General features: G+C 45.8%; 5 protein-coding genes across 5 annotated transcripts; 2 read left to right on the top strand and 3 right to left on the bottom strand.

The window, feature by feature from the left end:
- Positions 1 to 670: 670 nt before the first annotated feature.
- CMQ_5237 (pyruvate dehydrogenase e1 beta subunit) lies at positions 671 to 1911 on the bottom strand (the record flags this gene model as incomplete). The annotated part of the gene is made up of 2 exons (XM_014318982.1): positions 671 to 1429; positions 1513 to 1911. 2 exons carry the CDS (start codon positions 1909 to 1911, stop codon positions 671 to 673), a joined length of 1158 nt encoding a protein of 385 aa, XP_014174457.1.
- Positions 1912 to 3181: 1270 nt separating this feature from the next.
- On the bottom strand, positions 3182 to 4560 carry CMQ_5152 (sterol 24-c-methyltransferase; the record flags this gene model as incomplete). The annotated part of the gene is made up of 4 exons (XM_014318897.1): positions 3182 to 3757; positions 3831 to 4152; positions 4229 to 4263; positions 4354 to 4560. The coding sequence occupies 4 exons, from the start codon at positions 4558 to 4560 to the stop codon at positions 3182 to 3184; spliced, it is 1140 nt and encodes a 379-aa protein (XP_014174372.1).
- A 505-nt stretch (positions 4561 to 5065) lies between these two features.
- CMQ_5239 (pre-RNA splicing factor) lies at positions 5066 to 6262 on the top strand (the record flags this gene model as incomplete). The annotated part of the gene is made up of 1 exon (XM_014318984.1): positions 5066 to 6262. The coding sequence occupies one exon, from the start codon at positions 5066 to 5068 to the stop codon at positions 6260 to 6262; it is 1197 nt and encodes a 398-aa protein (XP_014174459.1).
- A 689-nt stretch (positions 6263 to 6951) lies between these two features.
- CMQ_5107 (uncharacterized protein) lies at positions 6952 to 8577 on the top strand (the record flags this gene model as incomplete). The annotated part of the gene is made up of 1 exon (XM_014318852.1): positions 6952 to 8577. One exon carries the CDS (start codon positions 6952 to 6954, stop codon positions 8575 to 8577), a length of 1626 nt encoding a protein of 541 aa, XP_014174327.1.
- Positions 8578 to 10919: 2342 nt separating this feature from the next.
- Positions 10920 to 11402, bottom strand: CMQ_5358 (extracellular guanyl-specific ribonuclease; the record flags this gene model as incomplete). Its single annotated transcript, XM_014319103.1, has 2 exons — positions 10920 to 11137; positions 11195 to 11402. The coding sequence occupies 2 exons, from the start codon at positions 11400 to 11402 to the stop codon at positions 10920 to 10922; spliced, it is 426 nt and encodes a 141-aa protein (XP_014174578.1).
- Positions 11403 to 15752: the final 4350 nt, after the last annotated feature.

Consider the following 15752-nt stretch of genomic DNA (forward strand, 5'->3'; position numbering starts at 1 on the left):
CGAGTACTATGCTTGCATCAGCTGTCACGAGGCGCTTGCTGGCCACCCGTCTCAATGTTGGCCGAAGTCAGAACGCAATACGCCAGCGGTATTATGCGGTTGTTGTAGGCGACAGTTGACCATAACCGAATATATGAAGAGCGCGAATACTTGCCCGGGCTGCCTTGCCGCTTTCAATCCAGGTTGTGCGAAACACTATAACTTATATTTCGAGATGTAACAATGGCTATGTCTAGGAGCTTCCGGACCCCATACAAATACCGGACAAGTCTGCCGGAATCAATGAAAGAAATGGAGAGAATCCTGCTCGGATAGCCGATTGCCCCTAGGGGAGAGGGAGGGGGGTAATGCAAGTAGTAAGGCAATATCACAAATAGTATTCCGTAGTTCTCAAGAATTGTCACACATACGTATAACGGCGTTTTTATTCAGGGCTAGTGTGCTCGCGGATCTTACCAGCAATGCTCTTCCCCCCCTGCAAAGTCATGTGAAAATGGCATCGCATGAACTCATCCGAACAGATCCCACCTCATTGCGGGGTGCTTATCTCTGGATTTGCCGCATCTACAAGTAAAAAAGAACAGTAGTGATACAGAGATAGTTTCTCCCGTCCTTGAATCATTAATCGCCGTTTTATCAACAAGCCCAGACCGAAACGTCCCGAGCGTTCTTACACCCGAAGCAGCTTCGCAGCATAGTCCTCGATGAGGCTCTCAGTTGGGAAGCTCAGCTCCTCCAGCTTCGCAGCATAGGGTGTAGGCACATCAGAGCCGGTGATGCGCTGGGCCGGGGCGTCAAGGTAATCGAAGGCGTACTCCATAGTGAGGGCCAGAATCTCCGCACCGACACCGAACGCAGGGTAGCCCGACTCAACCGACACAAGACGGTGGGTCTTCTTGACAGACTTGACAATGGCCTCAACGTCAAGCGGCTTGATGGAGCGGAGGTTGATGACCTCCGCTTCAATTCCGTACTTCTTCTTCAGATTCTCGGCAGCGACCAGAGTTTGGCCTACACAGCGCGAGAGCGTCACCATAGTCAAGTCCTTTCCGGGGCGCTCGATCTTGGCCTTGCCGAAAGGAATGACGAAGTCGTCCTTCTGGGCAGCTTCCGACATAGGGAAGGACTGGCCATACATGAGCTCGTTCTCTAGGAATACAACCGGGTTTGGGTCACGGATGGCAGCCTTCAGCAGGCCCTTTGCATCCTCGGCGCTCCAAGGCGAGACCACCTTGAGACCAGGTATGCTACCATACCAGGCACTGTAGTCCTGTGAATGCTGGGCAGCGACACCAGAAGCAAATCCATTGGGGCCACGGAAGGTAATGTTGCAGGGTTGAATGCCACCGGACATGTAGAGCGTCTTGGCAGCTGAGTTGATGATCTGATCAATGGCCTGCATAGCGAAATTGAAGGTCATGAACTCGCACTGTGATAATGGTCAGTACAGCATTACCGGGCCAGACAAGCAGATAGTGAGAGCTCGGGAAGGCAGTAGGGAAGAGGACATACCACTGGGTGGAGGCCACTCAGAGCGGCACCAACAGCCAAACCACAGAAGCCAGACTCGGTAATTGGGGTGTCGATAACTCGCTTTTCGCCGAAGCGGTCGAGGAGACCCTTTGTGACCTTATAGGCACCGTTGTATTGGGCGACTTCCTCACCGAGAATGAACACCTTGGGGTTGGCCTCGAGCTCCTCGGCGAGAGCTTCGTTGAGGGCATCACGAACCGTGTACTCCTTGACGTTACCAGTTGAGGCATACGTCCTCCGGTGCGAAGCAGATATGCCGGAAGCCAGGAGCTGGGTGCTCCGCGAAGACAGCGGAGTGGAGCGAAGCGCATGAGAAGAAACAGGACTGCGCACGACGGAGGTCGCCAGGCGACACACCGGGCGGAGGTACCGGGACATTTCGGGGTGGTGATAAAGAAATGCGCAACGATGAGACGATTGAGGATGAGGGGCCTGGCGAGCCTGCGGAGCGAAACTGGTGTATTGAAGTCGGACGAGGGTGTCCGACGAAGACGGTAGTAGTTTGAGATAGTAAGATAGGAAGCAACGGGAAGAGCAAGAAGCGAAAGGAAAAAAAGAGATGCACTTGACAAGCAACAGATATCGCGCTAGCAATGAGCAGATCGGCTTTTTCCCCTACGAAAACCCGGTTGTGGATAATTTGCTGGGGCTTGCTTGGAAATAAGTGACTTAATTCGGTGGGAAAAGGAGCGAGCAAAAGAGCTCTGTCTCCTTGTGGCCTAGCCCAATTGAAACGGCGTTCAGCTCGCCGTTGTCGCACAGCTCGGAGCTCCGTCAATGAGTGTATGTATCTAAGATATCTCAAGATATCACAAATACTCCGTACTTGCAAGGATCAAAATTCTGAGCGTGCGGGTCCACGTGCCTCCATATTATATCTTGCTCCGCTGTTATTTTTGCAAGCAGTGTGAAAGACAGAGGTAATGCAGGGTGGCAGAAGTATGAAAAGCGCAGGCCAACCGAGATGCAGCAGCGTCAGACGACGTAAGATATGTACATACTACGGAGGATACAACATACCAAAACTATATCACCGCACAGCGGATTACTACAGGCATGTAAGAGAGTGGAGGAGGTCCGGGTGGATTCGGTAGTCGCGGGACATATAGAGTATTCCGTACAGAGGCCATGCATGACCTTTCGAGGCTGCTTACTAAGGGAGGGGGGCACAGGGCGTCGCTGCTTTTATTCCTAGAACAATCACGTGTACTCCGTAGCTGACGGAATATACTGAGCGTGTTACGTGGACGCGCACTTACAGATTCCAGGGTGAATTATAAAATAAAATGTAGCTAAAAAATGTAGCCAGCAGAACTATCTTCTTCACTAGAATTAACACCGCTTGCTGACCAAGGTATGTAATCATGCAAGTACGAGATACATAGGAATTGTATATCAATATCTATCATACGACTATTGCTGGGACAATTTGCCGCATCTTGTGCCGCATCTTGCCGCCATAATATTGTCTCCATTTGTGTATACCTGGTTCCCGTCCTTCTCCGGATTTGTTTCATCATCGCATCCCGCCTAATCAACAGATATAATTTTCATGTTCGTTATTTTATCTTAACGCCATAACTGACCACAGCCCCGACTTCCGCATTACCTGGGCTACAATATCATCCCTACTCTGCTAAGTGGCCTTCTAGTTCGCCGGCTTTCGTGCAACAATTAGATACATGGGGGTGAAGAGATGCTCACGCGCTCCGGCCACCAAGCAATCGGCGCCAACTGCCAGCGCATCAGCCGTCTTCTTCGTGCCCGCCGGGGCTATGCCAACTTTTTCCAAAAGTCCTGTAAGTCCGTGCATGAACGAGCGGCCAGCATGTGTCATGCGCACAATCGTGAACAGGTCACCCCATGACTGCAGATACTTCATCTCGCCAGCGAGTGGCCAGTACCAAGGTAGCGGGTCATCGCGAGTAGCCAAGTCTTCATGCCGCATCAGCTCGAAGCCAACCGACTTCACAGCATCCAGGGCATCTGAGATCTTGACCATGTTGGAGATACCGTTGCCCAGCTCAATGCCTAGCCGAATATCACGGTGGTGTACGTTGTTGCTGTCGTAGTCATCCGTCATTAACCACTCGTAGACACCGAAGACGCCACCCGGCTTCAGCACCCGGAAGATCTCGCCATATACACCGGCCAGACGTGGCGCGTGCACTGTCGCCTCGATTGCATATACCGCATCGAACGAGTTGTCGGGAAACGACATTTGCTAGGCGCGACCGGTTAGGATACCCCACATAATGCAGCACATAATGCAGCTAACAGGCGGGGCTAGAACTAACCATGAAGTCGCCTTTGACAAATGCCACCTGGTCAGACAGCTTCTCCTTGGCCGCATAGTGCGTGGCCCGCTCAATCTGGTAGTTGTTGTTGTTGAGGCCGATGACTTTTGCACCCGTGAACTTTGCGATTTCACGGGCTGGGCCGCCAACACCACAACCAACATCAAGAACCCTCATCCCTTCCTGAATGCCGATGCTGTGCGCCAGGTAATGCTCGTGACGTGCAATGGCCTGATAAAAGGATTCGCCGATTGAATAGCGGCAAAAGTGGAAACTTTGGCCCCAGCCGTACTCGTAGAGATCGGTAGCAAGATTGTAGTACCTATGTAGCCATTTGTTAGTGCTTGCCCACGGGAAGAAACTGGAATGACCACGAATGGGTCCAGAGCTTTGCGTACTGTCTTGTCAATGTGGCATATTCCTCGGTGCGAGCCTGTCCGAGTCAAAGTTGTCAGCCCTCCTCCGTCACAACTGCCATACGCGTACCACGCCAAATGGCAACCCCCAAGAGAAAAAGCCATACTTTGCGGTCTTCTTCTGTCTCTTCCGCAGCTGTCTTGTTATCGAAGTGCTTGAAGTATTCGTCCACTGCGAGCTTTTTTGCTTCACGGTCCTTCGTGAACATCGCGGCCACTCCACCTTTAGCCTGCGCGGATGTACCGTGCAGGGCCTTGTTGAACTCAGCATCGCGCTGGTGGTTCTCCTTCTCGAGCCCCGTTATGCTGGCCATGGCTGAAATAAGAAGCTCGTTAGTTGCAACTGTTTGAAAAATTGGGCAATCAATTGAGCATGTATTCAGATGCGGATGCTGAAAGCCTGACCAGATAGCCATGGGATTGAATTATTTATGCCCCAGGAGATAAATTATGCCCAGGGGTAACGGAAGGCGGTGACTATTGATATGGACCCACTCCGTTTTTGAAGAAGTTAAAAGCGCTGTCGCAAAAGCGAATACGAATAAGAGAAGATATAACCAATACGGCGCAATCAACCGATTTTCGTATCTTACATAGCACGAATGCGAGGTACCTTATGTAGCTCCGCACATGACAAATTAATAATAAGCGCACGTGACAGTACGTGTCGTACTCGTATAAGATTCATCAGCCACTCAAAGCTGACTGCGGCGCAGATAATTTCGCCACATCTGGCTTCGTAACGAGTACGGAGTACCGGAGCAATCTTCACAAGATTCGACTGCAGGCACAAACAACATTTCAACAAAACCAGCCATCATGCCACCACAGATAAAAGCAGACATTAACCGATCAGGTTGGGAGGCGACGGACTTCCCTTCGGTTTGCGAAAACTGCCTGCCCGAAAACCCCTACGTCAGAATGTTAAAGGAAGACTACGGAGCAGAATGCAAACTATGTACCAGGCCCTTCACTGTTTTCAGTTGGCCCGCGAGCCGCGCACACGGTCGGAAGAAGCGCACCAACATTTGCCTAACCTGCGCGCGCCTCAAGAACTGCTGCCAGTCTTGCACCCTCGACCTGTCCTTTGGTCTGCCCATTGCTGTCCGCGATGCCGCGCTGAAGATGGTAGCTCCCGGTCCCACTTCCGACATAAACAGGGAATACTTTGCTCAAAATAATCACGAAGCTATCGAGAAAGGGCTCATTGGTACCGAGGAGTACGAAAAGACCGACGACAAAGCCCGAGAGTTACTTCAACGCCTAGCACAAAGCAAGCCGTATTTTCGTAAGGGTCGGCAGGTGAATGGTGATGGGAGTCCTGTCACTAGTGGTGGTTATGCGGGTGCCAGCGGGAGGATAGGGGGAAGCAGCATTCTGGGAAACGCTGCTGTCGGAGCGGGCGTTGGCGGCCCTGGTCCGATTAGGACCCGCGATTCCAAGGCCGCGCGTGCCTTTGGGGACGGTTCCGATAAATCAGCGCCGAGTGCGAGGAAGTTACCAGCTGCGCTCCCCCCTCCCGGACCCAAGGATTGGATGCCTCCTGTCGATGAGAACATCATGTCGCTGTTTGTCACGGGAGTTGAAGATGACCTACCGGAGTACAAGATTCGCGACTTCTTCAAGGCACATGGCAAAATCAGGTCCCTTGTGTGCTCGCACATGTCACACTGTGCGTTTATCAATTACGACTCGAGGGATGCGGCCGAGAAGGCGGCAGCTGCTTGCCAGGGACGCGCTGTTATTGCCGGATGTCCTTTGAGGGTGCGATGGGGACAGGCTCGACCTATTGGCACGATGGGCCGCGAGCAGCGAGTGGAAATGATTCGGGATGGACGATCTGCATTTCCAGAATTACGAAAGAAACTAGGAGGCGACAGGAGTAGCAAGGCTACTGTGGGAGGAGAAGATGGCGACGACGGCACCTATGATGGCGAAACAGATCCGTCAAGACTTGCTGCTGCTGCCCCTCCAGGTGCTGCTGACGTGCCATATGCCAGTCTTGCAGGCAACTGAAGATAAGTGTTGCTGCGGCTTGTTACAGCTTGTTCAATTCATCGTCAGCAGGGGAGAAGGGGCTGCCAAAGCAGTTTGTGCAGCGAAAATGACGACAGCATACATGATTCTCGAAGCTCGAGACAACGTGTGGCCCACAGACGATGCAACGTCCAAGTATTATTTTTTTCTGTTTTATGCACACATTAGAGTATGCGGGATTGGAAGCATACCGTACCGGTGGCGTTAAAGAAGCGAGAATCTGTCTCGGTATTTTGTCTGCAACCTTGACTTGGAGGGGTTAGGACTAGCATAGGTTGGTACTAAGCCGTTCTGGCCAACGAGCATTCTCTAATATGTGGTGAACGACTCTGTTGCAGCATTGCATCGGCGGTCGCACGTCCAGGACCTTGACATTATGTCAGGTGATACGATCATTTGTCAGCATTGTTTGTGTAAGATGGTTTTACTAGTACGGAGTACGGAGTACTCGCACGGAAAATGAATACTCCAAAGAAAACAACACCACAGCAATGACGCATGGCAAAGAGCTCTTCAGGCCAACCACCGCTTTAAGGTTGCGGGGTTCTCGCAGCTGCTGGCTGTGGGTTTTCTTGGCCTTTATGGTTCTGGCGACGATCCCGCTTATCAGCAAGGCACGGCCGCTTTCCTTGTCGCAATGGCTGATCAAAATTGGCGAGCATTGCCCAATGGAGGAGCAAGGCCTTGTGTATGCCGGCGAGCACATCACGTGGGAGCACTGCGGCGACCTTGACGGGCGTCCACTTGAGTGCAGCACGATCCATGTGCCGATGGATCAGTTTGATGCGAGCAACTCAGGTGGAAAGACGTTCAGCATTCCGCTCATCCGCCAACGCGGTCGTGGCATTAGCGGTGATGCCCGCGCTGATTTGCCAAACCTGCTTCTGAACCCTGGCGGACCCGGTGGCAGTGGCATTAACTTCATGTACCGCCGTGGGGCGCTCCTGCGCGCTGTTGTGGGGGAGGGCGTGCACCTGCTCTCATTCGACCCGCGGGGCGTCAATGGCTCGCGGCCCAGGGCCTCGTGCTACCCCGATGTAGAGACACGGAGGCAGCGGGCGATTGTGCGCAGTAGTCGCGTTATTGAGGACAGCACCGAGGCGTACGCGTGGTCCTATAACTATGTGCGCGCGTGTGCCGACACGATGGGCGAGCATGGGCTGTATCTCAACACGCCACAAACGGCGGCCGATATGAACAGCATCCTCGATGCCGTTGGCCAGGACGCCATGGTATACTGGGGCTTCAGCTACGGCACGCTGCTCGGCCAGACCTATGCGACATTGTTCCCAGAGCGTGCGCAGCGCGTCATCATCGATGGTGTTGCCAACCAGTTCGACTGGTACGAAGGCCTTCTCGATGCTGAGGTCTTTGCAGACACGGAAAACGTGTGGGACGGCTTTCTAGATGAATGCGTTAAAGCGGGCAAGGAACGCTGCGCCCTGGTGGCCCTGATAGCTGCATCGCCGGCACATCAAGCTACGGGCGGCAAGGAGATACTGAGAGAACGGCTGGCCGCTCTCGGGACGCAGCTACAAGCCAGTCCATCCAGCATCTATGTCAACAACACCGTCTATGGTGCTCTGAGCTACGAAACAATATGGTACAAGGCCATATTCATGGCACTCTACAAACCGGCTACCTGGCACGCTTTGGCTGACGCTCTAGCCAAGATGATTGAGGGCAACGCGACGGCCGCCCTGCTAGCATACGGCTTGGACGAGCCCTGGGGTGAGACAGGTGACGATCTGGTGAATTTCGTAACCTACAACGACGGCGCCTCGGGTGCTTCCTACTGGCAGCAGGACAGGCAGTGGCTCCTCGAGCTGCTCGTCCCGTACATGAACGAGAGCGTCTTTACGCCGTCGGAGTATGGCGGTTATTACATAAAGCAGCAGTGGCATATTCCACGCACACACTCATACGTCCCAAGAACAGGTGTGCAGACAGCGCACCCGCTGCTCCTCCTGTCAACTACTTTTGACCCCGTGTGTCCGCTGGTGTCGGCCCGTTCGGCCCAAGCGGCCTTCGAAGGCTCGCAGATTGTCGAAGTGCTGGGCTATGGGCACTGCTCTGTGGCAATGCCTTCTATGTGTCTAGCGAGACATGTGCGTGCCTTTCTGTATAACGGGACGCTGCCAGATACGTATACACAGTGTGAGGTAGACGGACCATACTTTGTCAGGCCAGAAGCCAGCGGCAAGGTCGTGGCACAGCGACACTTCGACGACCCAACGGAATCGAGTATACATTTGGCACAGCTTGAACTTGCCAGGGACTGGGTGTGGCGATGAGACAGGCCAGTCCGGCCTGTGACATATAGGATGCGGCCCGAGACTGTCACCACTGAGTTTGATCTCTAACTAAAATGGTCAATATTGGAGACGCAAATGGTAACATTCTGTCACTGGCTTGAATTATCACTTGTCCAAAATTGCACCTCGCAAGAGCAGTTGAGGTAAGGTAAAATATCCTGCAAGGGACAAACTTCAACATAGAGGCGTGTGGGTAGCTGTGATATCTGGAATAGACAGTGACGAAGACAGCAGCACAAGTGACAAGACAGTGACAACCTCTGTAACACCAGAATGGGACAAACATAGCCGTGTGTGAAAGCATGTGTGTTCGATAACTTGAACTTGAAAATATACAACATACCGCAACAGACAACATCTGAACTCAACACATGAACGAGCCGGCTATTCATTTAGGACACAACAGAAGTTGCTTTCGAAAATAACACATTTAACGATGAAAACCCACGGCCACGCTCCCGATGACGAAGCTGGTATGCTATTTCCCAGACACCACCAACCCATAACATGTCCAGGTCCTGCGAATCAAAACGTACCGTACGCTGAATTTGACTGTCAGGCCGGACCTCAGGTTGTTATGCCCAGCAATATAGCAGAAGCAGCGGAAATGGAAACTTTCTGTGGCAAGGAGGGCTGCTCCTCTCGAATCTTGCGTCAGGCCCGACAGAGCCCATATATCGTGGCTGCATTAGTGAGCCTTGTCATTGGTTTTCTGGTCCTTATTGTCCTTCCTGCTATTCTTCACAAGCTATCGACCAATGGGGACTCGAGGTAATGAAACACATCACCTGTGTGGTATCCAGACTTCTCCCATGTCGCAGAGTTGCCAGGCTAAAACTTGTGCTATATGTTAGTAGTATCCCTTCGACGACTACAGCGACACTGCCTCTATGTCCGACTTGCTATACGTCGACAACGTCAGATTACACTAGGCCCAGTAACACTGTACGTACTTTCGATGATCCCGGCTACCAGACGCATCCCCAAACGGTTTAATTATAACGGTTAATAGCACGTTTCTGCACAACGCTCACACTACCTAGGATACTGCCACAGACAGATGTGTCAACACAGCTTCTTGGACAGTCAATGTCTCTTATATGGGAATAGCTGAAGATGATGCAAAATACTGGCCGTTTAAGCTTCTCTATAGTCCTAACGCATTGGACTGTTGTATGCTATGCTATTCACAATTCCCTGCTGGCTGTCAGGGCTGGGCGTTCATTCCCTGGCAGAAAACCCCCGTGCCATGTAACATCATATATGGGTGGAATTCGACAGCAGGCGTGTCTGGCATATGTCCGAGTGGGAAAGCCGGCATAAGCTTCGTGACTAACCCTAGCTACCCTAATAGCAGTGGCAGCATAGGCCCTTGTGGCTATTCCGATGTGTCTGTTAACTAAACACACTGGAAACTAAAAGATAGATCTCCAAAGAGAAGTACTATATGCCCAAGCATGAGCAAGGGGGCAATATAAAACATAAACAAGCACACTTGACTTACTAACTCAGCTTATTCAGGAATGCCTTTTTTTTCTTACCAATAGCTTCCCTGGTAAATGACGCATGCCGTGATATGTGAAGTGAGCGTGCAGATCACCCACAACAAAGTAATTGCCTGATATGAGTAGATCAAGCATTTACTGTGATGTCCTTGAAGATGATGTACGGCATAGGACAAAGTGAGCTGTCCGTTAGGTCTAATGACAACTTGCCTTCGGACGGTAATAGACAAAAAAAACACGGCCGCAATACGGTACATATAAACAACAAGGGCGGCGGTCTGGCGCTTGTCATCGTCGGCATATTTATAATAGTGGCCTGTATAAGGGCAGGGGGGGTCTAGGGAAGTGTATATTAGTCAGAAGCCAAGGACGACCTGAGAGTATATTGTCTCCCAAGTAGACACGGGGGCTGGATAGGATTAGCAAATACTGATACTATTTCAACTGGAGGCGTGAGTTATCATATGTTACGAAACCGAATATACTTCCCTGGACTTTGAGCGTGTCTCACAATCAATACAGCTATAACACAATACGGCTGATATGAGGCCATACGAGTGCATGGCAATAAGAACACTGCACTGATGCTGCTCTGGCCTCACCTACAGTTACAGCTACCTGGTTCAGTGAAGTAGTTTGACTAAAAAGTCTGTTTGTTGTGATGGTCGTATGCGTTAGTTGGAAAGCTGCCGGGAAGGGCTGGTAGTCACCTGTAAGCAGAGCCAGGTTGATAAAGTCAATTTATTCTCCGCCCAACCTTGTTTGAATTATTTCTGTTGTCTTGAAATGGACAAGACAGATGAGATAACTATCTAACTATTGCGAACAGGCGACAAAGTCGTCGCCACTAGCACCCGTGTGTGTAATAAGGCTATCAAATTGGCCCTCGGAGTCAAAGATTACACGGTCCGCTCCCGGTGAGCCACCGGTGTAAACTTCGTAGCTCGATAGAATGGGAAACTCGTACCACGGCGATGATGTGGGGAAACTGAACCCTTCGTAGTCGTTATACTTATGGGGGTACTTGTCTCTGCCTAGACAGCACAATATAAGCAATAGAAAAACAGGGATGGAAAAAACCGAGAACTTACCAAGAGTTGACCCAGACTGGTAGAGAGAATAGCCCTTATCCAAGGCAGCATCAATGTCAGACTGATCGTAGCAGATGCTACCGCAGGTATAGGTACAAGTATCCTTTTTCTGAAGGGGAGCGGCGGCTGTCAATCCAGCCAAGCCAAGTACCCCAATTGCAACGGCAAAGGTGGCCTTTGAAGAAAACAGGCGTCTCGCAGTGAACATGATGGATGTGTTTTGTGACTTTCAATGCAGATGTCTATTGTGCCGATAAAACAAAAATAACAAAAGACGCGAGCAGACATGCGTGCGTTCGTACGTCTTTATAGATAGCTGAGCGAACACGCCATCGTTAAGAAGACAAGACAGTATCAAGTGTTTCGGCACCGAGCATACGGCAATTGAAACAGAGAAACGGCAGACTAGGCCCCCTTGTCATATCAAATACGCCAGTTTGGGGGCCACTGCATGTCATAAGAGAGATACGACCTTCTTGTTTGGACTTAATATATGGCGAAACCCGAGCCGATCTGCAGGCTAACTTGGGTACCTGCCAAGTCTAGAAACCTTATTTGGCAAATGCTAGCGCAATCAAGAAGGTTGCAGCCGATCTCCAGCCGTTGATTAGAAGATATTAGAATATGCACATCTGCCTCGGCGATCGACTGACTATCCGGTAGTACCCACACATAGTAACAATTGTGGCCTTCTGCCTTGGGCAACACTGATCGACTACAGATAACCCAAATTTGTAAGGTAAGTAACCTCATAGACCTTGCCAAAATGCTTATCTCGCCGCCTTTCCTACAGAAAGGTCAAGAATAGCCTTAGCTTAAACCAAATAGCACCATTAATCTACTAAGCCAATATGTCCAATATGTCTATTTTTTTTTAATTACAGCTACTTCCTACGTTAATTTCTTTTATCCAAGCTTATGTATATTTTTTCCATTGATTTTCCCTTTTGAGTGTGCAAAGTAATTTAAGTTTATTTAGTGTACATATATAAGGGTATTCCCTACACACGCCCTATGCACTAGTTTAGCGGCCCATCGCTTATTAAGCGTCAGACTTAACAAACTGCCTTAACACGTGCATAAGGCATAACATAGTTACCTAGCTATGCTACACCCTCTTAAAGTTGCGCTATTACGCACCCCCTGTTTACGTATAAATTAGACGATAGGCTCTCGCCTACTAGTCTCCTATAGTCTGTTAAGTTAAAGTCTTAATATAATAGTATAAATAATATATAAGCCTTTATAACTACGTATTTATATATAAGAAACATATAAGCTTTTAGCGTTAAAATATATACTAATACTACCTTTTATACTACTACGCGGTAGCTATACTTTATATATAGAATTTATAGGCACTCTTGTCTTGTTTATTTAATTAAATTTAAGACTAGTATAAGTGCTACTAAATAAACCCTTATTAATTAAACTTATATTATATAAGCACTAATAGCGTTAACTAATATTTAAGGTTAGGAAAAATACTACTGCCTAGTATAAGTAGTACTAAGACTAGTACTAGTTGTACTAGTTTCTTAACCTTGCTAATATTATAGCTATAAAGGTTATAAAGCTACTGTTTAGTAATTATTACTAATATATTAAGCTATTATAATATAGTATTTAAAAGCTTACTATTAGTATTACTTAAGGCTAGGAAAATTACTAGTAGCACTAGCCTTAGTATTTATACTAGTACACTAGTACTAGTACTCGAGTACTTTAAGTACTTAAGTACTAATTAATATATAAGAACTATACTACTTGCTTAACTATTCTAAAAGCTTTTATATAAATTAATAATTAAATAGCTATTCTATAATTAAAAGAGGTAATAGTTGTGAATATAAATAAGCTATTTTAATCCTCTTTTTATATTTTACTTTTACTTTTACTATAATATATTCTAATGGCTATATAACCAACCTTAACTCTAAAGTTACATCTTCTTTTATTACTACTTCTAGTAATAAAAAAAAAGTAAACAATAAAGAGTTTATAATAATCTTAATTATAAGTTAAATAACTCTAGATTATTTAGTTATATAATTAACTATAAATTAATTATACAAACTTAACTACCTTATAAAGAAAATAAGAACTAAAAAGTCTTATTAAAGGGTATAACGTATATAATTGTTTACTTAAGTAACTAACTAAATAAAGGTGTAACTATAAAAAGGCTGATATATTTTTAAAGCTTTTAAAGCTTAAACTAGACTAAAAACTATAAGTAGCTTTATCGTACTATAGACTTTAGTAAAAAGGCTATATTTGAAAAAGAATTATAAACTAGTAAGTTCAATAGAATTATAAAAACAGGCCTAAGCAAATATAAACTTTAAATTATTTACTAAAGACAACGCTTATAATAAAATCCTTACTTTTATTATAGAGAATAACCTTTCTTTTAACGTACTTAGGTTAAATTTGTTTAAAGAATTACTAAGTTATTATAATAAGTAAGTAAAAAACTAACTACATCTTTAGTTAACTAACTAACTATTAATTAAGAAGGCTATCCTTTACTATTAATAGAAAGAAGGTTAAGGATATACTAGATAAAGCGTATAACCTTAACCTAATAAGCTTAAATAATAAATTAAAGAAGAGTATTAAATCGTTTGAAAAGCTTTTTCTTTAACGCTTAATATTACTTTTTTTAATTTATAAATAGCTTACTTAAGTATTATAACTACATATATAAGCTTATTAGTAAGTTATATTTACTTTACTTTAATAACCTTATTAACTACTTACTTATTAAACAATCTTATATAGGCGAATATATTTATACCGAATTTATAAAACGCCTTACAAATTTACCCTTCTTTATCTTTACCAGATATTTTAAGGGTAATTAACTACTTAATTTACTTTACTAACCTTTTACTAGCATTATACAAGATAACGCCTTAAATAATAATACCTTTAGCAACTAAGTTTATAATATAAGTAGCACTTTTAATATTGTTATTATTATTAAATATAAGGGTTAGTGTGCAATATATGATTTTAAAGGCTTTAAACGTGTTTATACTTATATATTAAGACTTCAACTTAACGAACTATAGTAGACTAGTAGGCGACGGCCTGCTAGCTACTTTATACGTAACTAGAAGATGCGGTATAGCGCAATCTTAGTAGGGCGTGGCACAGCTAAGTGGCTGTGCCGGTCCTGTGCAACGTGTTAAGATAGTTCGTTTAAGTCCGCCGCTTAGTAAGCGACGGGTTGCCGAACCGGTGCGTCGGGACGCGTGTGTAGAATACTCTTATACTATCCCCCCCTTCCTAGGTAACGCCCCTATTAGCCTAGAGGTGCATAGGCAGCCACTTACTTGTTAAAAAACCTTTCTATGTAAAGTTAGGAAAAAGAGTTAAGTGCTTTAGGTTATTGGCGGTCGCTAAGCGGTCGCGGACTGCTTGTTTATGCGACTGCATTTAGGTACGTAGAAGCGCACACGTACTGCTTAGTTTATAGCGGCAGTAAACGCTGGATCCTACCTAATGTAAGGGTCGTCCTATACGTAAGAACTTCTTAAGAGGCGTACGGTTTGGATACTAGTTAGGGAACGCTTAGGTTGCTGCTAATAAGTGTTATAAGGGAGCTAGCCTTAGATACTAGGTGTATAAGGCTATAGTATGCACTAACTAAAAACGGCGGCGTAGGGCTTAAAACTCTTAATTACTAGTAGGGCAGGATAAAGGCATTAGCGGCTGTTTATTACTTGCTAATTATAGAACTATTGCCGACTAGACGGTAGAGGCAGTTTGCTGCTAGGACGTCTTTTTATTTAATTTTAAACGTTTTTTACCTTGCTATTAAAGTAAGGTTAAGCAAGTTCTTAAGATGCATTTAAACGTTTAATAATATAGCTTCTTTATTACCTTAAGGTATAAAAAAGTAGGTGTATCTTATAATTTTAAAACAGATTTATTTATACTTATAAAACTACTTTTACCTTTTTAGCTTTTTTCTTTTAATTTTACTAGCATAGTAGGTTGATATAACAATTTGCAACTTTATATAATAGCTAGCTAACAGTTGCTTATAAATAATATTTAGCTAAAGCTGCTTTTAAGTTTTAATAAACTTTCTTATAGATGCAAATCTTATAAAACGCCCTTCTTAAGCATACGCACTATCTTTTAAAAGCGTAGGTCTTTACTAGTATAGTAGTTATTAAGTAATAGCTAACTTTAAGGTAGGCTTTATACTTAAACTATGTTTTTAAGGCCTACCTAGATATTTACTATAAGTTTTAATATATAGCTTTACTAAATAACCTAGTATACTATATTAGCTATATAGCTAATAATATATTATGCTTACTAATAAGTATATTAACTTATATATGCTAGTAGCTAATTATTAACTAATAGTTTCTTAATAAGATTAAGAGCTTAGCCTAATATATTTAAGAGTTTTTAGCTAGTATAAACAAGTTGCTACTTTAGTAAATAATAGTTGATAATATTATTATAATACTAGGCAATTGTATAGTAATTGCTTAAAGGTTAATGGCTTTAATAGTAGTAACTAAGGAACTTAGCT

The sequence above is a fragment of the Grosmannia clavigera genome (assembly GCF_000143105.1).
Source record: "Grosmannia clavigera kw1407 unplaced genomic scaffold GCSC_132, whole genome shotgun sequence".
Classification (NCBI taxonomy): domain Eukaryota; kingdom Fungi; phylum Ascomycota; class Sordariomycetes; order Ophiostomatales; family Ophiostomataceae; genus Leptographium; species Leptographium clavigerum.